Below are 25,541 nucleotides of genomic sequence, written 5' to 3'. Positions count from 1 at the left end.
CTGAAATACCAAGTGTGTGTGTGTGTGTGTGTGTGTGTGTGTGTGTGTGTGTGTGTGTGTGTGTGTGTGTGTGTGTGCGTGTGTGTGTGTCCTGTGTCCTGTGTCCAAAGTCCTCATTTGGGGCCAAAATGTGTAGACGCTAAAATGAGGTTCCAGCATGTGAGTAGTAAGATTAATCAGGTTTGAATGGTAAAACAGGATTATCATGCTGAGGTGCAGTAGACTAACAGTACACTGACTGTAACCTTTTAAGATACACACTTGATTTGAACTCCATGCTGTTGAAGTCTCATAATATTTAGTTTCAGCAGAACTGTAGAATAGATTTGTAAACAAAACAAGGACTGAAATTGATATTGACATTTTCAGGTTTAAACAATGATATGTTTAGCTGAATCTTTACACAACCCAAAAACATAAAATAAACACATTTTAGATTTTTTTTTTTTAACCCATTTGTGCAAGAAATTTATCAGACTTGTTGATGGACAAACTATAGAATGGTGACAATGTTTTAACACATATCTTTTCCATTTCTGTACCTCAGTTGTTTTGTCCTTATTTGGCTGTCATATAGGCAGATACTGTTATATCTCTAAAAAAAGTTTAATACCAGACAATAGACTGGTTAAGTTTTACTGGGAATTTTGTCCTCCATCTCCAACACTGAAATTGCATTAGGACAGGATTTCTTCACAGTATTACCAGGAGGACCAAACCAAAACCTTTTTCTTTGCATAGACATGTATGAAAGTACTGTTTTAAGATGTACTTAAAAAGTGTGGACCTGTCTGTTGCATCAGATTGCATTTATTGTCAGGACTCATATATTTACACACACCAACTCTGCACCAACATCATGTTATTTCAGTGAAATGGTTGCAGTCTCTGGTTTTGCTGGCAGAGGTAAGGTGCTTCCCAGGTTGGGCCCAGTTTTGGTGGACTTTGACAATTCACACCATCTGCACACAGTCTTGAGAGTGAGTTTCGAAGGGAATGAGATACCTAAAGAAACTTGAGAATGAGGAAACAGTTTAGGAAAAGCTTGCTCTACTGATGAGATTCACAACAGTCTATAAACCATCTGTATTGCAAGGATAAGATAATGAATCTACATTGTAGTCCTTCGGGTTTGACCAGGCATTTAAAAATAATGTTTCAGTTGTCTCTTTACCAGGAAGTCAGAAGTTTAGAGAATCACCCTAATAACACCTGCAAATTGTTGTGGTAATTTTTTGTTCTGGACCATTTCACAACTTTTCTTGTTTCCCCTTTTTTCAAAAGACTTGTCTTAATCTGCTCAACTATCAGCTGTTCCTCTACTGTTGGTTTAATTAAATGACTGACAGTCCTGTTAAACTGGTAATGGCTTTTTTCGTGACAGTCTCACTCCACTTGTTTCACTTGTGTGTTTGCTGGAGATAAGGCTGAAGTTTGGATCCTGAATCCTAATGAACATGTAGCAGTAGAGAGGAGGGGGGGCAGCGCTGACAAGGATCTTACTGTTAAAGGGTAGAGATTGAGAGTGAGCTGCAAGGAGGAGGAATGGAAAAACAGAGAACCAGCGAGCAACAAAGACAAAAAAAAACAAGACAAGCATGACACAAAGACGTTCGACAACGAAGTGCTCTTTCATAACAAATTCTTCTTTCACAACTTCCCTTCTTTTCCTCCTCAACTGTCGTGCTGCAGTCATTCAAAACCACAAGTGCGATCCACACTAATGGAGTTACACAACCATCCTCGTCCTCACCAGTCTTACTTTGCTGAGTATCAGTAAAGAATATTGTTTTATTTGAGTCAGACTTAATGTCAGAGTCGTCTACGGTTTGAAATGTGATTACAAAATATTTATGATGGGAGCATCTTGTTCACCGCAGCAGGTCAGCCTCCACCCAGAATCTATATTTAGCTCCAAACAGCACCTGTAGGCTTTAGAGGTGGCTATAATAGAAGTTTGTAGTTTCAACTTCACAAAAAACAGCAGCTTTGCTCTGCTTATTGATGTCAGCTACAACAGAGTTCAACAGTAACAAGTAACAAGGCTAGATCCCAGTTATTAGTGATAATATTGGCAATTGTTTCTTTAAACCTTTTTTTAGTTAGATAACATTTTTAGTACCACAGATTATCCCAGCTCTGTACCAAGTGGCAACTGTGGCGTCATCTATTTGTTGGTGAACTACCATTTGGAAGCCTTGAGTCTGGCAGTTTGTTTGTCACCATTCTGTTTTTTTGGAGCTAGAAGTGATCATTTTTGGATGAGCGGGGGAGGAGCGAGGGGTGGATCTGACTGACAACCAGAAACCTAAATGCGCCCCAGGCATGTCAACCGAACCTGCTTTTTTTAAACATGTTGCTGGCATCAAATTCAAAATGACCATATATTTTTCATAAAACAATACAATTTATTAGTTTCAATATTTGATATTTTCTCTTTGTTAATTTTTTTTTAATGAAATGGGCTTTACATGATTTTTAAATCAGCATATTGTGTTTTTATTTACATCTTACATAGCATCTCAACTTTTTTGGAAATGGGGTTGTAAAATTGGACATTTTGTAGGGAAACCTTTGAGGAGACTGCAGATGGGAGGTGAAAGCAGGTCAGGTGTAAGAGTAAAAAGTTATTGAGGTTTTGTATGGGGTGGTGGGTGCTGTAGAAACAACATACACTTGTTGTCAAATGTGTAATGTGTACATTTTCACACTAATCTACTCTGGCTACCATGTCTGATCATGTCTTCCCCCAGAACACATGTCATGCACTCAATTACAATTGTTTGTGATGGAAGTTTGACTCAAGTCCAAATCCCCAGTATAATTGTCACATTTTTGAACATGCTGACCATATGGATGGACAGCAGAACAGTTAATTACACTGCAGGAAAGCTTTTGGTTGAGAAAAAGTGCCTGTACAGGATTCCATTATAAGAGACACAAAGTCAAACTGACCACAGCTGAAATGTTTTGATTTAAAAAAAAGTCTGTACAAGCTTTTTACTGCCACTCTTCGAACAGGCAGAATGAGTGTTTCAGAGACTTTGGGTGGAGTATCACTTTAACATCCAGCGCAGGTTTCCACACAGGCACTCAACCTAAATTAGCACAATAGCAAATTACATCAGATCCTGTGTAGCCTTAGAAAACTTCAGAGCCCTTAAGTGCAGTCATTCACTTCAGCTGAATGCTTCTCTCTCCCACACTGCAGAATGAAAACAACCGTGAGAGAATTCAGGATCAAATTAGAAGAGCACGGCACTGTAGTACAAGTTTATTTTGATGAGAAAATAAGTCACGAACTCGGTTTTGTTCACAGCCCAGACGTTTAGGGCTCAGAGATCTGGCTTTAACGGAAGGTTCTGTAAATCGCACACCAACAACGATGAGCGTGTTAGAAGCAAGAAAAATGTTCAACTTATAAACATAAGTGCAGACAAATGCAATTTTGATTAATTATTTTGCAAATTTCTGTTTATTGGATATTCAATAATTAGTTTTACCAGTTTCATCAGTCGATATTTTACAGTGAGATCTGTCCAATGGCGTGACTCACAATCATCTTAGTAACAGAACAACCATTTCACATATCAAGTGTAGTTTAACATCCATGACAGTGTAACTATACCTGTTCTAGTTATCACCACTTTCATACTTTTTTGAGACTGTGACTTATATTTTCCTTGTATCTGCAACATATGTGGAAGAGAACCTACCAGGTTATGAAACCAGTTTCTTTTTTTCACCCATGTTACTTGTGTACAGACATTTCTTTATATTCTCTGAAGATTTTAATGATATTATGAACTGTAGATGATAACATTCACAAATGCTTTGCAATTTGACGTTGAGGAGCATCATTTGAGAATGATGTTCCATGGAGTCTTTCACAAAGTGGTGAATCCCTCCCCATCTTCGCTGCTGAGAGACTCTGTCTCTCTTAGATGCTCTTTTTTATACCCAATCATGTTACTGACCTGTTGCCATTTAACCTAATGAGTTGAGATGTTCTACGAGGTGTTTGTTTTTGCGTTACTCAACTTTTCCTGAAAAAGCGTGGTTTTAATTATGCGAACATTGGGAGTTGTTTTGGGGGGATTGTTGTTGGCTTGTTTGACGGGACAACTGCCGGCAGGACGAGATGTACTTCTAATCCACACGACTGCGCTGTCAGCCTGCTTGCGGTCCCCATGGAGACGCTACAGTTCACTGCCTCAAGGAAAACATTTGCCTCCACAGCACTGATTGTACCTTTTCAAGAGCTTTCCTCCCATTTTGCTTTGGAATTTTGGAGCGGATAGACATATTTTTTTTAAAGGCCAGTTTCTGTTTCCTGTTACATTTCTTTTGCTCTGCCATCTCTCTGGGAGGTGACAGGGACAGTGTACTTGCAATGTATAGAAAAGAATGATATACAATATATTATGAATATGTTGGTGTCACCGATTTTAGTTTTTTTCCTGTATTATCACCTCTTCCTGTCATGCTTCTTTGAAAATAATGTGCTGCAAAATATTTATTAACAATATATTTTTTACATTTTCATCAAATTCTGTGACAGGATTAAAACCAACGACAAACTGATTCAGCTGGCAGGTCTTGTCTGTGTATCTGGAGCTCTTTCATTATGATCCAAAATCTATTTAAAACACCAATGAGCCACAGTGTTGCACTGGAGAGCATAAATACGGCCACTGTATCTGAGATATGGGTGGGAAAGTTAGAAAGTACTGAAACAAACTAACAAATGGTTTTAATCTTTTGATTAAATGTTTATGAAAATAAAAACATAGAATATTGCCAGGCTATCCTTAAAACAATGTTATTTTTGCTTACCATTAGTTACCTCAGCAGTGGTTTCTAAACTTTTTATTGCATTTTTATTGTGACATCATAAATAGTTTTAACTCTTCAGACCTATTAAAATGAAACAATCCAAGAAAACATTGGTCTTTAGAAAAGAAGCCAGGGTCAGATACAGAGTGAAAACCATGCGATTTTTCTCATGTAAATGTGAACAGGTTGACCTTCGCTAAGTCATTCAGTTTTATCTGTGCCCTCTGTCGTTGGTTTGCCTCCCTACAAACTGTTCTTCTCCCTGGAAAAATAAACTGTTCTCCCAACGTGAACCGCTGACTCACCAGAGCTTCTGTTCTCTGCTCTGCCACAGGTGACTGATAACTTTGACCGTCAGGACTTTAACAAAATGTGCTGGACCTTGTGCGCCAGGAAGAACCTGGATCAAAGTCAACTGCTCATCTCCAACGACGACGCCTTCAAGATCTGGTGCATCTTTAACTTCCTGTCCGAGGACAGATACCCGCTGATCATTGTCACGGAGGAGGTGAGTTTTCACCACAGCATTTAAGCTAAAAATCTAAGAGGGGGTGTCTCTGTTTTTGGGACAAACTGGTATGGTATAATAAAGCCAGTGGTGTTTTCTTTTACCAAACATCAGTACTTAACATTAATACTTAACAACCATCTCTACTGAAAACTTGATAAGGAATTAATTGGCAGTGTTTCTGTGACCTTTGCTTCCGTACTTTAACACCACAGCTGTGTCACATACCACCGCAACGTTCACTCTCTGAACATTCATACATGATCATCATTTTAGGTAGAGTCACACAGCTGTAATTTCAGCATCCTTGAAATGTGGCGCTTTGCAGCATTTCTGTCATTTCTATATATAAGTTTCCAAACCAAATTAAAAAAAAAAAAAAAAAATTCCAATTCTGATGTGACACTGATGGGCCGATCAAGATGTGTGCGGAAGTTGTATTATTTCATCATGGAAAGGATTTATAGCTTCAATAGCACTTAAATCGGATTCCTCAGCCAGACGGCCACTTTATAAGCCAGCAGGCTCCAGTGGCTCAGTTTGGAAATATGTATCTAAAATTAACTCAAAACTTTCCCACTTTGGAATAACTTATCTAAAATTAGTACCAACCGTATCTGAGTTTTCAGTAAAAATAGCACAATAGGCTCTGTAGTTTAGGGAAAAAAACACAAATTTTTAACCCTTTGATGCCAAACTGCTCAATACATCAGGGTTCATCAGCTTACTGATTTAGATGATGAAATGTCTGATCAAGCAGTGAGTAAACAAGCTTCTCTGATCAAGCTTTTCATGTCATCTTTCAGTAGCTGATCTATTCCACATGAACATATAATGCTACAGACACTTTCTAACCCAGCTGGATTTAATGCAACTGCGAGTTAAGTGCATATTTTGTTCTTTACTCTGAACCACTCTTCAGAATTTATAAAATTCTGATTTTGAATCAGTTTTTCTGAGCAGGAAAGCTGAGAGTTATTTTTAGGTCCATAGTTCCTAAAAGATCCACTATCACTGGGTACCACTGTAACTTGTAAAGCTGTTTACTGCTCGTTTATTTTCACCAGCAACAGTTAACTGCAAATGTTTTAGCAGGCGAAGTGCTTGTTGCAAAGTAACTGGTTACTTTCTAAAATGGGGAAAGTCTTTGATGTAAATGCTGTAAATTACTGGAGCCAAATTAGCCAGCCGATTTGAACTTCCCTCTCCAGTTGTGTGTTATTTAAAAGGCTTTTGTTTATTTAAATGATCGTGCAGTTCCTACACAGCAGCTTAGTGTACTCTATACGTGCTTCAACGTTTCAGTGGCCAGTTGAAAACGTCTGTTGCTCAAGAGCAGAAAAGGAAGTTTCCAGCTTCCTGTTCTTTTACAAATGCTGGAAGATTTATTGTTGGGTACAACAAACATCAGAGCTGAATCACAGGAAGATTGTTTGTGACAGAAATGTAAATTCATCTTCTGCAATCAGCTCATGTAGGAAAAATACAGAGCAGAGACAGTCCTCTTTGATTATAAATGAACAGCTGTATGTTTTGATGAAAACCCACATTGTTTTGAATGTGTTGTGAATATGTTTTTGTTTTGCCATGCTGGTGTTTTTTTGTCATGCACAGATCGAGTATTTTCTGCGTAAAATGACAGAGGCGATGGGGGGAAGCTGGGTTGAGGAACGTTTTGAGGACTACAAGCTGCAGCTGAACTTGAAGCAGCAGTGTCTGAATGCCTGGGAGCTCATCACCCTGGTCGGATCGGGTCACTTCAGTAAGGGCATAGACCGCCAGACATTCTCCATGGGCATCAACGAGGTCTACCAGGAGCTCATCCTGGATGTGCTCAAACAGGTGGGCTACACGTCTGCACAGACTCGACTGATGATAGTCTTCATCACCTAGCCCCATCGTCTTCACTTCTTTCAGTTCTTGCATAGCCCTGACACAGTTTATGGTGATGATTGTGTCAGATACAGTGGGTACGGAAAGTATTCAGACCCCTTTAAATTTTTCACTCTTTTCTTGACAGAAAAAAACAGAAATGTTGAAATTTGTGCAAATTTATTAAAAAAGAAAAACTGAAATATCACATGGTCATAAGTATTCAGACCCTTTGCTCAGTATTGAGTAGAAGCACCCTTTTGAGCTAGTACAGCCATGAGTCTTCTTGGGAATGATGCAACAAGCTTTTCACACCTGGATTTGGGGATCCTCTGCCATTCTTCCTTGCAGATCCTCTCCAGTTCCGTCAGGATGGATGGTGAACGTTGGTGGACAGCCATTTTCAGGTCTCTCCAGAGATGCTCAATTGGGTTTAGGTCAGGGCTCTGGCTGGGCCAGTCAAGAATGGTCACAGAGTTGTTCTGAAGCCACTCCTTTGTTATTTTAGCTGTGTGCTTAGGGTCATTGTCTTGTTGGAAGGTGAACCTTCGGCCCAGTCTGAGGTCCAGAGCACTCTGGAAGAGGCTTTCTTCCAGGATATCTCTGTACTTGGCCGCATTCATCTTTCCTTCAATTGCAACCAGTCATCCTGTCCCTGCAGCTAAAAACACCCCCATGTTTCACTGTTGGGATTGTATTGGGCAGGTGATGAGCAGTGCCTGGTTTTCTCCACACATACCGCTTAGAATTAATGCCAAAAAGTTCAATCTTGGTCTCATCAGACCAGAGAATCTTATTTCTCATAGTCTGGGAGTCCTTCATGTGTTTTTTGGCAAACTCTATGCGGGCTTTCATACGTCTTGCACTGAGGAGAGGCTTCCGTCGGGCCACTCTGCCATAAAGCCCCGACTGGTGGAGGGCTGCAGTGATAGTTGACTTTGTGGAACTTTCTCCCATCTCCCTACTGCATCTCTGGAGCTCAGCCACAGTGATCTTTAGGTTCTTCTTTACCTCTCTCACCAAGGCTCTTCTCCCACGATTGCTCAGTTTGGCTGGACGGCCAGGTCTAGGAAGAGTTCTGGTCGTCCCAAACTTCTTCCATTTAAGGATTATGGAGGCCACTGTGCTCTTAGGAACCTTGAGTGCTGCAGAAATTATTTTGTAACCTTGGCCAGATCTGTGCCTTGCCACAATTCTGTCTCTGAGCTCCTTGGACAGTTCCTTCGACCTCATGATTCTCATTTGCTCTGACATGCACTGTGAGCTGTAAGGTCTTATATAGACAGGTGTGTGCCTTTCCTAATCAAGTCCAATCAGTTTAATTAAACACAGCTGGACTCCAATGAAGGAGTAGAACCATCTCAAGGAGGATCAGAAGAAATGGACAGCATGTGAGTTAAATATGAATGTCACAGCAAAGGGTCTGAATACTTATGACCATGTGATATTTCAGTTTTTCTTTTTTAATAAATTTGCACAAATCTCTACATTTCTGTTTTTTTCTGTCAAGATGGGGTGCTGAGTGTACATTAATGAGCAATAAAATGAACTTTTTTGATTTTAGCAAATGGCTGCAATGAAACAAAGAGTGAAAAATTTAAAGGGGTCTGAATACTTTCCGTACCCACTGTATACCACTTAACATTTTTGGTGTTTAAAAAATTCAGAATTTTTGAAAAAAGTCACAGGATATGACTGGTAAAGTCAGCACCTGTTAATCTGCAGCAGGAAATAGTCACCAGAAATGGACAATGCTTGAATAACACTGCTAAAAACTACAGCTGTTAATGGAAACAAAGAAACTGTTTGTAACCCATTTTTAAAGACAGTGCAGAGAAGTTGGAGAGTATTGAGACATGAACTAAACTGTCTTGGTCTTTTCATGAGCTGTGTTGACCATAGGAAATATAGGACCACAATAGCCATGGCTGATCTGTATGAGGATGTTGCTAGAAGTGTCAGTTATCATTTCTGCATTTTAAGTGCCCACTCTGATAGTGATTTCATGACAGAGGCCAAAAGTATCTGTCAGCAAAAAAGGGTGCATCAGCTTACCAATTTACTTTTTTTTTTTATTTAAGTGTACAAAAAAAAATAATTCAATACTTCAGTAATTAATAATAGTCCGGGAGAAAAAAAAAGCAAACAGCTCCAAATAATAAATTGAAATAAAGTAAGGATCTCATAAAACAGATCTAAGTTGATTATCAGTAGAAAAACTAGATTAAAACAGTTTGTGGTCATTTGCGAGCCATATGACTTCATGTAAAAAAAAAAAAAAGTGTGTGTGAATGCATCACTGGGGTCATGTAGAGGCTCAATGAGAAAATGAGAAATGAGAAATATGTAAAGCAGTAAACATTGAGTATCATGAATGAAATCCGTTATAATGAAACTCACTAATGTCAGAATAGTTGTTGAATGATAACGAATCATTTCCTCCTTTCTCTCTGCAGGGCTACATGATGAAGAAAGGTCACAAAAGGAAGAACTGGACCGAGCGCTGGTTTACGCTGAAGCCCAACTCCATCTCCTATTACGTCGCAGAGGACATGGCTGAAAAGAAAGGAGACATCCTACTCGATGGAAACTGCAATGTGGAGGCAAGAACCTGTTGTTCTTACCGAAGCTTTGAATTGTCTTTCAGCTCCCTGACTTCCATCCAGAAGTAAACAAGGCCAGGGTGCTGAGACAGCGGATTAAGTGATTGATTCTCTTGTCATCTTACATGGAAGAACATGGTGAAAAATGTAGAGGGGAGACATCAAAGTCTTATTAAGGCATGGAGACAAAAAAAAAATCAGGGAGAGAATAAGTGTGACTGCCTTACTAGCAACATTTAGAATGGGCACATTCAGGTCAGTTGAAAGCTCTGAAAAAGCCAATAGGTTGATCTTTAGTAATTGCTTGTACAACTCAGTATTGTGGCGTATTCTTGATATTTGAACACATCCATGTATTTTTCAGCTGGTAAAATCTGTATGTAATGTTTTTTTCACTGCAGGCTTTGCAAGATAAAGAGGGAAAGAAATGCCTCTTCTTCATGAAGTCATCACAAAAAAGCTTTGAGATCAGTGCATCGGACAAAAAGAAGAAGCAGGAGTGGATCCAGGGTGAGCTGTCACAATTAAGAATCACAGCCTTCTTATTACTCCTTAGATAATACTTGTTTAAATTTGCTGCTATGTGCTTCAATGTGGTGAGTCAGAGTCTTGTGTCACTCATTCACTCCTACTGCTGCAAGTGCGCTTTGTTAGTTTTACACAGTTCAGCCAAGACTTGAAAATCCCCATACATCCCCACATTTGAAAAACGAACCTTTTGTGCTCATACATTCACAAAGTGACCGAAACTCACAGCTTTGAATGAAATCGCATGACTTTTGCTTCTCTCCCATGTTGCCTGTCAGCTGTTCAGTCCTGCGTGAATCTGCTGCGTCAGGGCCGGCCGGCACCGCATCGCGAGGCCCGACAGAAGCGCCGCGAGCTGCGACTGAAGCAGCAGGCCGAGCATGAGGAGCTGGAGCTGAGGATGAGGGAGCTTCAGATGGCCAACGAGGTCAAACAGCTCGAACTGGAGAACATGAGGAAGGTGAGGACAAAACATGCACAGTAAATGTTTCCCCGTTGATCCAGTCTGGTCAGGAAACGTCTGGCTCACTACCAGTTCCTTTTTGTACCGCCTCAAATTAAACGACAGATAAAACTAAACGGAAAGGAAGGATGTGAACAGTTGCAAAACGTATATAAAGGTGTCATAAAACACTTCGCTTCAACAACAATATATGGATAGATTTATATTAGAATGAGGAAGTTAAAGTTTGTGGTCAGGTGAGTCCCGTGGACTTTGTGAGTGTAGGTCAAAGAGACAAAATAATATACATGTGAATGCAGCAAACAGTGGAAGTATGCACATTAAATAGATAGTCCTTTGTCTTAGATTGGTTTCACTCTACATGGTCAACAATTATATCTCTTTGCACTGACTCAAACATGGATGCCCTGAATGTAACTTGTACTTGCTGATGGAAGCTGCAGTTGCTTTTTGTCTTGGCCAAAAAACAAAATGTGCATCAGTTGAAAAGATTATTTTCCTTTGTTAAAAATGCATACTCCATACTCAATGTCTACTTCCTGTAACAGTTTCAAATTGTGCCAAAACAAATTTGGCACAGTTGCAAAAACTCCCACACAGAGATAATCATAAAACACACCACACCAAGAGAACTACACAGATTGACAAAACTAAATCTGGATTGAAGCAGCACTTCTCAGTAAGTGAGCAGTGCATGTGGGGTGATGTGGTGATTGAGTCACACAGAGAGCAACATCTTAAGATAAACCTCTGGATGTCACTACTGCACAATACAAACAGCTGGATGTTGGGATGTTTTCCATTCAAATAAATGAGTAGAGAACGCAAAAAAAATGAAAGTCTTTTCAGGAAGTAAATCATAACATTTTTTAGTGAATGAATGAAACATGGGGGATTTCCCTGAAGGGATTTTCTTAACAGGCAGCTCCTCAAGCACTGTCAGAGGTAAGCAAAGTGTCACACTATTCAAAAACAGAAAGGTGGTTATCTGATTGAGTGTAAAGTCCACTGGAATAAGAGGACATGTCTGGGACATGACATGTTTTTAAAGCAGCACAGACAAAGCATATTAGCTATGTTAGCATATATTGGTGTGGGGATTTAAGGCACACGGTTACATATTCAGAGCTGACTCAGCTGTTTGGATATAAAGTGTCTGTTCTTCTGAGGAAAGAAAGTAAACTTAAGATCTCTATTAATTAATTTTCTCAAGTTTCTTTTGTACTTGATTCAGCAATCACATCTTGACACAAAATTAGACTCAAACTATGACAAAGAGTTCTCCCCTCTCTCTCTGGGCTTGTTTGTTTGCTCTGAGGAAGCTCAAAGATGCTGATCTCCAAATTTTTGTCTTGACTTTGGTTTGATGATAACAGATTAAGAGCTGGGTCATAATCTCCCAGAACAAGCTCATCGGACGTACTGTCCTAACACATCAGAAATGTATGTAGTTCTTCTGAGCTGCTACACTGGGAGGCTGAATGAAAAACTGTGATGTAATTATGGTGTAAAAGCAGGGATAATGCTGCACATTTTTTAAACAATCTCTCCAGGGACACACTGATAGTGTTGCATAGTGTTGAGGAAAGAGACACAAAGCTGATGAGCGACACACACTCCCCCAATCTGATGTCAGATGATGTCTGTCCTAGAAGACATTCACAAGTGTTGTACCTGCTTGAGAAACTGTTGAGGAGAGCAGGAACATCAAACCCTCCCACCTCTTTCAGCACAATACAGCTGAGGATGAAGCCTCATTCATTTGTATGAAGTCAGTCACATGACACAGCAGGGGCTCTATTGCCAAGGCCTCTGGCAAAAAAATGAACCGAACTCAACTCTAAGCTGCAAGGCAGTGCAGAGTCATGCAGTAAGGTGTTGTGTATGAATACATTTGTGGTCTCATCTTATATTATAATAGACCTCATATTATATGCAGTTTTGCTGTCCTATAAACCTTCAAAATAATATGTCTGACTTGTGCAGATAATTCCTGATTCCTGAAGAGCATCATAGTATCATTGTGTGATTAAAATCCTTCGCTTCTTGTTCATTCTGAAGTTGAGAGGGATGTTTATGGGCTAGAAGGAAGTTCTGAAAACAGAAATTTTGCCAGTCAGGTAAATCATCACCTGTTACTACTGCTGATACCAACTAAACAAAGCCTCAAAGCTGATTCAACGACATTCCACAGACATAACGTCATAGAGTAGAATTACAAACTAAGCACTGTCTGTATCGCTCTTTGAAATGAGTGTCACTTTTTTCCTGACGCAATGCTCGCTTGATACACACACGCACACACACAAACACTGCCTTTCACACAACTTAAATAGGTCACGTACAAACCCTGGTGGTCTCCTCCAAAACCCTTCGAGCTCATGAATAGCAACAATAAATCAGCTCCACCCTGTGGCCTCCAACTAATGAACAGTCACTTGCTGCAACAGAGGAATGTGGAATGCGGTTTGAAGCAGGGAGGGGTGTGTGCGGGGTGGGGGAGGGGGTGAAGGAGGGTTGCATTAGTCTTCATTTAACATGTTGTTCCGGTTGGTCTTCCTAAACCTGAGTCACACTCCTTGTCTGTTGTCTCAGCTGACCTCATGTGTGTAAATTCACCGGTTCTGTGGATTCCCCAAATACACTGATGATGAATGTCTTCCTCCCGTTAATGCTTAAAGTTACCAGGAAGTTTCAGCTTCACTAAAAGTAGAGTTGATGTCATACAGCTGATTTAAACTTACAGTAGTCTTAAAATGCACAGAGATTTTAATTGCTGTTGTTGATCTGTTAGAGGCCAAAACATAAAACAACTTCATTAACATTTATTTTCAGGTTTAACTTTACCACCATGGCCACTTTATTACGTCTATCTATACAATTTACTGCAATCCAGTTCAGTGGATCTAAGACAAATTCTCCATGTAGGGAAATGGTTGGTTTGTGTTGATAAAGTTAGAGAGGTGTTAATTTAACTTTATTCACCAGTGAGGTTTTTGTTTGCATTGGTCCTGGACTGAACTGCATCATATTGAGTTTTTTTTCTAATATTCCATCCCTCTCATGTTTTGAAAATAGGTTGGACAAAACATTCTTAAATATACAAAAAGATTATCAGTAATTTAGTTAAAAGCACTGTTACTGACAAAAACATCAAAAAGTTTTGCAATAGAAGATGAAATGGAGAAAGAACATAAAAATTGGAAACGCAATGATGATGTCGTCAACAAAAATTGATGGGTGAAAAAATTAAATGTTCTGTCTCCTCCACTTTACCTTTTCAGATCACTCATGGCATGATACACTTTGTGTCGACCTGGTCTGAGGTTTACTTTCATAAATAAGTCTATTTATGCACATTATGTGGGCTTTGTTTATACATCTGACACAGATTCTTAAAGAACGTCCATCTTTGTGCCCGGAGTTTTCACACTGCCTTTTACCATGATGAATGGGCATGACATATCTAATGTTTGAAATGTCGACATTAAGAAATAGTTTGAACGTCAAATGATTTTGTGTTTTGTTACAGCAAAAACACACCATTGTTGTAGAACAGAAGTCTCAAGAATTACGATTTTTGTAGCAACTACCAAAAACTAAAACAGGCCCGTTGCAGGATTTTTGCAATTTAATAAGCTGATGAGGTCAGATGAATTTTCTCAGAGGATGACGTCCTTTCACTGAACTGAAAAAACACATTTACTACAATTCAGTCATCTTTTCAGCTCGAAGCAGTATGAGGCATGTTGCAGCCCCCAGCGGCACTGTGACAGACAGTGAGATGCAGCAACAGTCACTAAAACCCGTCCACATCGCAGTTGTGTATGGTCCAGTGATGAACAGTTTGTCTTTGTCTGGAACAGTGACCTCTGAATGCACAACAATCTACCATTGAAGTGCAAATGTCCATCTCACAGTTGGTTGCATGAATGCACAATGAACCCACATATACCGTATGTCCACAAACACACACACACACACACACACACACACACATACACATACAATAGACTCTCCGTCCTCACACTATGCTGCTATAAGGAGCTGACTGTTGCAGTCTGCAGAAAGTTCACAGCTGGGTGTTGTGTGTCAACAAGAAGTTACAGCTCAACCACTTGCACTTAATTTACCTCAAGATTTATTTCTCCTGTTACATCATGTAAAAAGTGTGGAAATGTACTCCAAAGGTTTTACATCTGTTCGAAAGAATATTTCAAAGAAGCACTAACCGTCCACAAACTTCTGCTAAAACTGAGTTTACCCAATGAGCTGTTCCACTCAGCATCATTCCTGTCTCACATTTAAAGGGTTTTAATTGCTAAAAGTAATTAACCTCATCAGCAACAACACAGGATGTCACAAGGAGAAGTTAAAAAAAAATGACAAAAAAGGCAATTTATGCTTTTTTTTATAATTTCAAATTGAGTTCATAAGTAAAGTAGAGGTTGTGACACATGGAGTTACATAGCTGTTTATAGGTCGAAGTGAGTAAAGTTAACAGTGTACTAAAACAGTAAGATGAGGGAGGAATGAACGATGCCCAAGAGTCGAACCGTACTTTTTCTTGCTCTATTGCTCTTGCTTATACTACTTCATGCTCACTTCATCCTCATAGACTGCAAATCTCTCAATAATGTTAGTTTTAAATAGTTTTACATGTAAAAACCTATTTTAGAGAGTTCATTGCCGCAGTTTGCTTCTTGATTTTCAAACTAAGATTAACTACAGAGCTCTCACTCTGACAGAGCCATGGTCTCCATTTAAACTTCCCCTCATACCAGTGTGGGTTGTTTTCGCCTTCTTTCCTTCAGTCCTCCTGAAAATAGACAAGGTACTTTTTATGTACAGGGAATTTTCTTTTGTTGACTGCTGTCCATTTTTCTTTCTTTTGGCCAGGCTCTGGAGGAGGCAGCAGCTAACGCAGCAGAAGAAGAAAAAAGACGTCTTCAAACCCAAACTGAGCTCCAGGACCGCTACAAGATGGATCTGGAGAGAGAAAAAATAGTACGTCACCGCTTGTCATCTTGCAGTGGGGCATTTTGTCAGAACAAATGAAGGAGCAAGTGCAACTTCCTCTTTTGTTTACTTATATTTATCCCCAACTGTTGGGTTTCATTAAATGTAAAACTAACACTCAGTACAGCTACTTGAAATAGACTAACATGAAGAACCACAGCTGCTCAGTGAAGGTCTCAAGCTGTAACTGAAATAACATGACATTTGTGTCTTTACGTCACATTAAATACCGTATGTGGTGAAGTGTCCGCGTGGCTCAGCGTGCTTAGGATACTAAATGGAGACACGTACTTGTTACGAGAAGATACATTTGATAAATGTAATGATTAAACAGGGCTCCATACTGAGCTTCACCGCCTCTGATGATTTGAACATTGTGACATCCTCAGTGCACAGCCTGCATGAGATGTAGCAGCAGATACATGTTTATCCACCACCAGTGACTTCTTGACTTATTTTCTTCACTGATGTCCCACTCACTTGTTTCCAAGAAGAAACAGCATAAGTGGAGAGTAGAAGTGACAGGTCAACCTGTCCATCACAGGGCCGACACAAAAAGACAGACAAGCGTTCCCACTCACACAAACCCCTACGGACAATTTAGAATGATCAATTAATCTAACATGTCTTTGGGATGTGGCAGGAAGCCAGAGCACCCAGAACCAGAACCTACTCAGGCACTGGGAGAACATGCTGTAAGTTGACAGTGCTGACCACATCGTGCTGCTCAGACCTCATGATTTATTTGATAATTCTTTAATGATTAATAAAATAATTTCGTCTTATTCTTTAATGATTAATACATTAATTTGGTCTTATTCTTTGATGATTAATACAATCATTTGGTCTCATTCTTTAATAATTAATAAAACCATTTGGTTAGAGGCTGGAATGACCATTTAGCATCATTTTATTAAATGAGACTGCAGTTACTGCACACACAGTGCCTTGTGAGGACCACTCATTGACATATAGTGCCTTCCCCATCACCTTACCCTAATCTTAGTGCTGAACCCTCACCTACACCTAAAGGTAACCTTAACCCTAAAACCAGGTCCTAACCCTTTCAAATATGTGGGGTTCAGTTCCTTTTTCCTCATAAAGTAGTTGTTTATATATATATATATATGTGTATGTATATTTATACATATAAAAACATGTATATGTTTTACATATAAAAACAGGACAACATACACACACAGGAGCTGAGCTACCCACTAAGTTATCACCACCCACCACAAGTTGAGTGGATAAACCCCTCCATCCTCTGAGCCCCTGCTGCCTCAAGCTGTTTCCTTAATAAGTTGCTGAAACAGTCATTTGTTAAATTATTAACACTATTGATCAAATTTAACACCTAAATATCACCTAATTCCTAAGCATCCTAAAAAAAAATAACCTTTTTGATTCCAGTGAAGTGCTGATGAGTCGCAGGCAAGTGTACTTTTGTATATGTGTACTTTACAGCCAATATCGCACCAGAACACAAACTTCAGAGCACAGGTAGGGCTGAAAGGAGGTAGTCTCTGAAATTCAAACATTGTTTCAGGACCTCTTAAATACAATTTTTAATCAGCAGTATTGATATTGAAGTCCACATGAAGTGCAGTTCTGTGTTTCTTTGTTTAACAGGTACGGCAGCAGATGGAGGAGCAGGTGGCTCAGAAATCCACTGAGCTGGAGCAGTACCTGCAGAGGGTCCGCGAGCTGGAGGACATGTATCATCAACTGGAGGATGCTTTGGAGGATGAGAAGCGCGCCAGACAGGATGAAGAAACTGTCCGTAGGCTGCAAGCACGGTCAGTCAAAGAGCAAGTTCAACAACAAATATTCCATTATATAGGTCATCTAATTACATTTTAGGAAAATAAAAAGGATTTTACAGGTGTAATTTTTATATTCAGTCTTTGCGCTCTATCTTACACTCAACAATAAGCAGCGCCAAGTATCACAATATGATTGAAGTGTCTTTGCTACTGTCAGCCATCCAGTCCCCAACATTGTTTAAGTAGCAAATGTACTTGCGCCTATAGATGTGTTGTGAGGTGTAATTTTGATCATATATATAATGGAATGTACTCATTCAATACATATTATTTTTATGTTACTCCACCAAAAACAGTGCTATCACATTTTAATGAAGCAATAAACTTAGTATGTACTTCATATTCCACTGCTTAACATGAGTGTATGTCCAAAGAGCTGCATGGTCTGATTCTCCTCTCTTCTATAGGAATCTCATACACAGCCAGACAATGAACTTCTACTTGCCTCACTCTACCACATTTCCTCCTGTGTCCTTCCTTCCTCTTTGCTGACATTTACTTTCCACCACATGTTTGACTAACCAGTAAAGAGTGTCCTTAAATTAAACAGTTTATTATCATTAGGCAAAGCAGGTCAATTACTAGGTGCTTTCATTCAAAGGATCCACTCTACACTTGATTGTCTAACGCATTGAAATAAGTTTCATGTAAAGCTTAAAACAGCAAAAAGCAGCTTTAACTGCTTATAGTTAGGCTGCTAGTTACATAATCTTACTAAATAACCCAAATCGAAGTATAAAAATATATATTATAGTGGAGCTATAAGTGCTTATACACTTATCGACTGATAGTTCAGAAAGTCAGAGAAGTTCAATCTGTAGTACATTTGAAAACACAGTTCACAAGTGCACTACAGCACTATAGCACCACCTGCTGACACCATGACAGACCACAACCCCTTCTGTTTCACACTGATTTGTACAGTAGCTGCTTCATTTATTTTTTTAACCGAGGAAAGATTTCTCTCCTGTTAGTTAAAAAGGAAGAAAATGCATTTATGCATTTATATCATTACCTGATACTGCAGTATTGAAAATGAGAGGCGTGCTTGAAGTAAGCTGTGTGTGCAGTATACATGATTACACACTATACTCCCCTCATGTTTGTGTGTGGACCAGGTTACTCGAAGAGGAAGCCACGAAGAGGGAAGAGCTGGAGCAGATTCACCTGCGGCAGCAGCGGGCCATCTCGGAAACAGAGGCTGAGAAACAGGAGCTGGAGAGGGAACGTGTGGCCAAAGAGGACGCACTGCAGTCTGCAATGAAACAGCTGGAGCAGCTGGAGCAGGAGAGGCACGGCGCCCTTGAGCAGTACCAGGTCAGCTAACAGCTACAGTCGTGATTGTTTTAGAAATCACAAAATACCACTTTCAATTTCCAATTTCCAATTTCAGCATTTTTTATTTATTTATCTTTTAACCTGTGTGAGAGAACGAAGCTATCGACGCGATCAATGAACGACTGGACAATCTCCCCTCGCACCTGTGTTACCATGTCGGTGTAGCAGAGCTTGAGCTTCTCCCTGATTGAGACACAGAGATCAGAGGACAGAAACTGCAACGTGCCTGAAAACGCAGCAGACACTCTCACACTGAGCTGGAAAGAAACGGGTACTCATAAATTAGGTAAATAACATAAAATATTTTCAACTAGACCGCAACAGCAGGGCCAGAGCTGTGAATCAAGTTTTTGTCACTGAGTGAGTGAAAGATCAAAGTTACACCACAGGTAAGCTGGATGATGCTGAACTTTACATGCTCCCCTGGGCATATTCTCAACTGGATGAGCCAGGTGGATATGTGAATATCATCTTCTTAGATTTTTCAAGTGCATTTAACACCATTCAACCCCCCCATACATCAAGATAAGCTTGAAAAGATGGGTGTGGATCCTTCCTTCACTTCCTGGATCATAGACTACCTGACAGGATGACCACAGTTTGTCAGGCCGGGGAATTGTGTCTCTGGCACATTAGTAAGCACCACGGAAAGAATTGAACGAAATGAGATAGGCAACATAACAATTGATAATCATGCGATTTGTTTGGGCAGACCTCTCTCGGGTCTTACTTCAAGGTGGGGGTAGAACGAGTAGTCTATGACACAATCGTCCATTAAGTTTGAAAGCTAAACCACTGTAATGCTTAATGATGTTTTCAGCATAACACATTCTCACTTAGTTTCATCAGAAACTTTCCAACCATTCACACACAGCGCAGGAGGAGGGATTTACTGGGCATTTCGATGGGCCAGCTGACTTAATGACAGGTCAAACATATGCAAACTCAGTGAGGAGAAAAAAAATCACAACTTTGTCTTGAGTTTGTTTTGGCAACAACAGAATAACCCTGCTGTAATCTATACTTTTTAAAAGTCATTATTATTGTTTTCATTTAGGTTATGATTAAGGAAGCCCCGACATTCATGCCCAACATACAATAAACTCCTCCTTTGTCTGACACAACTAACTTCTCCATATATTATAATCCTAATCATATACGACATTAGACTGATGATAAACAGTTTTTTTTAATTATTATTATTCAGCCTATTATCTGTTGTCTTATTTATATAATTTTTATTTATTTAAGCGAATGAATACAGTTCCCTTCAACTGCAGTTATGCATTTAGGCAGGAAAACTGAAAACTCCCTGTAATAATCAGCACCGATGTGAACAGTCTACACATAGAAGCAAACCAGTATCATCACACAGGGTATGTTCCGCTGTTAATATTTTTACATTCAGTACATTAAAGCGATTTGGACTTCGTGACATATTCTTTTGTGAAAGGAGTTTGAAAATCAGTGAAGAAATGAGCAGAGATAAGCTATCACTCTGCAGACTTTTCATCTGTCTTTATAATGAAATTATTTCAATAATTAGTCCACTCAGTCTTTGTCAGGTTCAGCCAGTTTTGGATCTATTCTTAGCTTTGAGGTCAGTTCTGTGTGCCATCACACAACAGTTTATGTGTGAATGTGTTTTTGTGAAGGAAGCGCCACCTTATGGTAACATATTGCAATTGAATAAATGGGAGTGGAAATTAGATATGCCCAAAAGGAGGAGGGGGGACTCAGAGTAACTGGAAACAGGCTGGAAGTTGGAAGGCAGCAGGCTGGTGGCCCGGCTGGAGGCGGCAATTCTGAGTGGCTTCCACTGTAGGTGTGCATCTGGATAACAAACTGTACTGGATCCTGAACACAGATGCCATCTACAGAAAGGGGCATATATGGCTATAACAATATCAGCCACCCTCTGCACAACATCCTGGCAGGTCAGAGGAGCAGCTTCAGCAATCAGCAATCAGCTCATCTCGCAGGACTGCCAGCAGGCTTTACAGCACCTCAAACATGGGCTGTGGCTCATAACCTGGGCTGTTGCTTGTCCCCACCTCTCCTGACTGCTCTCCCTGACTGTGCAGTAGCTTTGTGAGGACTCCTAGGATATTAAGGGTCTGTTTTTTACAGCTGCACTTTTTTTTCTCTTTGACACTTTTATTAACCCATTTATTTATTGATTGGCTGATTTTTCTTTGTTATTCCTTTTGTTTTTGTCCATGGTTTTGGCCCACAATAGACTTTTTATTAGGTGTTTATTTAGTTTTTAAATCTTTTGGACATTGGAACTTCCCTGTTGGGAACCGTCCATCCCAACGTTCAAAGAGGCTCTGTCTACTCTTCATTCTCTAAACAAGCTTCATGAATTTGTCACCTGGAGCTTTTCCAACATTCTTGAAAGAGTTGCCTCATAGCCTGCTTTTCTTCACTCTGTGGTCCAAGTCATCCCAAACCCTCTTAGTTGTGTTTTGGTCAGGTATTGCGGGGGTTAGGTTACGTATGTAGCACTCCATCCCTCTGCTCCTTGGTCAAACAGCCCTCTCAGAGCCTGGAGGTGTGTCTTGCTCATTGTCTTGCTGAAAACAAATGACGCTCCCTCTAAGCTTGAACCAGATGTGATAATGGATCTCTGTGGAATATTATGGCAACCTAATAGCCACAGGTGAACTCTATTAAAGTTCTACACACCTCAAAGGTTATTTATCATCCATCATTTGAAGCTAAAGCAAAATGTCTGAATACTTTCTTAAATTAGAGATTTCATTTTTTGAGTTTTATTCAATTTGTTTTTTTACTTTATCATTGAGTGATTGAGAGTAGAGTGATAGGTAAATATTTATTCATAGAAATGGTTTTCAGTGTAAATAGTTTTTTTGTTTTTTTTTAAGTAACATCAGCCTCTATTTAAACAACATAGAGTAGTGCCTTTGTTTACCACAGGGCGTCACTTCATAACTGCTGCACAGTGAGCTGCCATTTAGACATGATAATCATGTAGTCATGTAGTGAAGTTATTATTTATTACAAGTTATTTGTTAATACAAAATACCAACACATGCTGTTCTTGAATCTTAAATGAAGTTACCAAAGTGTAGTCAAAAGAAAAGCCCTTAAAACCTGTCCTATGTTGTGTGTCTGTGTTTCCATGTGTGAGCCAGACAGTGATAAAGAAGCTGGAAGATGCAACCAACAACACCAAGACCTGGAAGCACAAAGTGGCTCAGCATGAGGGGATGTTGCGGCTCATTCAACCAGGTAACATCTCACTAACTTTAATCTGTGTGTTTTTCAAAGGGCTGTTCGAGAAAAAAGTTCATTTTAAGATTGGAATTATTTTAAGGTTATAGTTAATGCAACTGAATATCAAAGTCAGCCAAAGTACTCTAAAATATATCCTCATCCATAATGTCCTCTGCCCTCAGGAGGGGTCTAGTGTGTACCAAAAAAGTAAAAACCCCTTCAAACAATTAAAGCAAAGACACACTGGTCCTACATGCACATGTTTGACTAAAATGCACCACAAACAACAAGTCAGAGTCTTCAATGATCACTGTATTTCACTTGTACTTTAACACACAATTTTGTATTAGAGAACCATGACATCACTGTTGGGTTTGTGTAGAACAGCGATGTTACATTTGGTCAGAGGTGCAACAGATTGGACTGAAAAGTTACTTTTCCATTTCTTCTTCAGATGAACTGAATGAAGTATTCCTCCATTCTTGGGGACTGCACTTGTATTTTTTTTCTTTCCAGGTTCCAAGGGACAGCAGAGGATCACAAACTGGGGCCCGGCAGCTTTTTCTGAAGCAGAGCTCAGTCTGAGGGAGAAGAAATGGCAGGAGATGAAGGCAACGCAGGCTCAGTAGAGCTTCAACATATCTCCAATTCAGAAGAAAGGACAAGAGGGGCTGCATATCTAAGTAGTGACTGGAAGAAGATTCTGTTGACTGGATTTATTAGTGGAATCCAAATACAAAATTTACCAGGATAATATGGCATTTTAGAAAAATGGGGCATTAAGTAATCAATGATCTTTATTCCATTTATGAATCTTTAGTGTTGTTGCCCAGTCAGGAACTGATGTTAGATTTGTTCACTGGGGAGACTCGAGTTCCATTTTCCACATGATGTGGATTAGGCAGGGATCCAACAAATATACTAAATGAAGGCGTCATTGCACCAGTTATTCGGTTATAATTACCCTTTGTTGCTAAATGTTATGACTACTGTCTGTCTTGTACAACCCAGCAGCTAAAATGAGTTGGAAAGGCAGCAGAGCTCACTTGGTAAATTTAGTCCTCTCAATTTGTTAAAGGTTTAAAGTGGCAGTTAAGGACAAACCACTCCTAATACAGCAGTAGAGTAAAGCGTGAGCTAACTAGATGGATTTTGAAAAATGACTCTTCAATGATGTACTTCAGATTTCGGAGCTTATGTAGGACCAGTGGCCAGCTTGCTGTTAAAGCTCCTAGTCTTCTCGATACGTTATAGCTGTGTCTGAAATTGCGTACTTACACTTTACTTATTGTGAGCGCATAAAGTGCCTTCATATGTTCAAGCATGGAAACGTGCAGTGCACTATAAGTAGCCAGATGGTGGAGCATCATGGCTTCGTAGCATAAAGGGAGGGACCACTGACCTAATTTTAAACTGCTGTGGCCGCACTATAACAATTAAAGTTTGACATTTCCAAACAAATGTGTTTATTATTCACTTAGTACTACCATAGTGCTGTTGGATAGAAGCAGTGAAACAAGGGTAACAAAACACATTAGTTTTTTGGTAAAATAACCAAATAAAGCCGGCAGATATGTTGGCAGGTGATGCATTCACATGTTATGGATATTTCTGTTAAGTGCACAACGGCAGTGCGTGATTTGAGTCAATATTACCCTCCAGAAATGTATGCTCTAAACAAGTGAACTAACACGTCAAGTACTAAAGGAGATAAGCGATTCGAGATACAACATATTACTTGTTAACATTTCACCGTTTATTGAAAGCGAACACTGTCAGATCTGTAAGAGCTGACCAGAGCTAAAATCTTGCCAACATACATAATCTAAATCTGTGCAGTTTATTAAAGAATATTTGTGGTCTATTTATACCTGGCACAGGTACCCCTGGATGGACAACTGTAACTCTGCAGTTAGCAAAATGGCCGTTCCAGGCGGTTGATTTCTGTGTTTACTGTCTGTCAATCTCAGAAGTGAATGTTTCAAATGATTCATGTAAAAATTATGTTCTCAGTTTTATGTGACTCGTCGTGTTCCTGAATCCTTACAACAGAGTTGGAGAATCCAAAGTCAGCATCCACAGAGCAAGTGGCTCATGCTGACCACTTGCTCTGTGGCAATACGCAGATGAATGGATGAGATGAAAGATGAGAGGTTGAAATAAACTGGAATTTCTCTTTAAGTCATAAGTGGAATAGAGTGCGCGCACCAATACCTTGTATCATTTTCTGCCACTTTGTCTTGACTGTTTGTATCTATGAAAAGCACTACTTTTGACCTGAGTCTGACCTGTCTAACAAGGTTGTTGAAAAATTAAATCCTTTAAGGAAGCAGGAACTACTAAAACTGCAACAGACTACGCTCTCTCCTCTCATTTAGTTTTTCCTCAACTCTTTGGGACCTTTTTTAAATGAAAATATTACAGATTTTGTACATATTTTTAACAATCGTTTTGTGTTTGGTTCCTTCTTCCAAAACTATTATAATTTAAAAAATACCATGTGAAATTCACTAAATATATCATCATCAAAGTGCTCTTTTCTCTTGTGTGTTTGATGTAGATTTATCTAAGTACCTATTTCTTCAGCATTTCTGCTTGTAAACAGTCAGAAGTATTACTCCAAACATGAATGCTCATTGCAGAACATTTTTACTGTGTTGTACTATAACCATCAGTGCCTTTGATACTATCAGTGACCATTGTGTTTTTTGTTTTTATATAAATGTAAAAAGCTGAAGACTGATCTATGTAATAAAACATATCTTAAATAACTGCCTCACTGTTGAACACTGAACTTCAGTTCTCATTACAATAAACTAGAAACCAAACATAGACACTGCACACACATACAGCCAGTTGCACTTTACAAATATGTTTGAACCACAATTATCACTTTGTAAACCAGATCACCACAGTTTGGGGCATCTTCTTTGTTTTGGTCCACGATGGCATTTGACAAGTTCTTGCTATTTCACCTAACTCTTAAGTACTGTAAAATCATGACCACAAACTGTAAATCTTGTGCAGCAGCTAAAAAGTACATACAAATTTTATGGTGATTTTACCTAAGAGTGCTAACAGCTTCCCAATTAAATTACATCGACATCCAACTTATCTACGAATAACTCTAGTATTCCTTCTCTCCTGCCCATGTGCTGCTAGTGTGTCCTATGTCATTGACTTTGAGCTGCCAGTCATGATGAGAGATCTAGGCAGTGGCACACTGACAAACAAATTGGCACGATAACTTAAAAATAAAAAAGTCCTACCAAATAATAAAAATGTTTTAAATAAAATTTATTTTAGAT

At 39.4% G+C, this 25,541-nt stretch overlaps 1 protein-coding gene across 1 annotated transcript in view; it reads left to right on the top strand.

Annotated features, from left to right (window-relative positions):
• The window catches only part of swap70b (switching B cell complex subunit SWAP70b), a 31,025-nt gene extending 6,017 nt beyond the window's left edge, over nt 1-25,008 (top strand). The window contains exons 3-12 of the mRNA XM_069162681.1: nt 5,171-5,344; nt 6,959-7,186; nt 9,673-9,819; nt 10,221-10,329; nt 10,626-10,807; nt 15,710-15,817; nt 17,462-17,628; nt 18,774-18,972; nt 22,152-22,248; nt 22,750-25,008. Coding sequence (XP_069018782.1) covers nt 5,171-5,344; nt 6,959-7,186; nt 9,673-9,819; nt 10,221-10,329; nt 10,626-10,807; nt 15,710-15,817; nt 17,462-17,628; nt 18,774-18,972; nt 22,152-22,248; nt 22,750-22,862 — 1,524 coding nt within the window. The 3' untranslated portion in view covers nt 22,863-25,008. The remainder of the gene's footprint in view (nt 1-5,170; nt 5,345-6,958; nt 7,187-9,672; nt 9,820-10,220; nt 10,330-10,625; nt 10,808-15,709; nt 15,818-17,461; nt 17,629-18,773; nt 18,973-22,151; nt 22,249-22,749) is intronic.
• Nucleotides 25,009-25,541: the final 533 nt, after the last annotated feature.

The sequence above is a fragment of the Embiotoca jacksoni genome, unplaced genomic scaffold, assembly GCF_022577435.1.
Source record: "Embiotoca jacksoni isolate LCO1_2020_lvr unplaced genomic scaffold, fEmbJac1.0.p SCAF_3, whole genome shotgun sequence".
NCBI classification, from domain to species: Eukaryota; Metazoa; Chordata; class Actinopteri; family Embiotocidae; genus Embiotoca; species Embiotoca jacksoni.
Note: the sequence above shows the minus strand (reverse complement) of the source record. Positions and strands in the feature narration are given on the sequence as shown.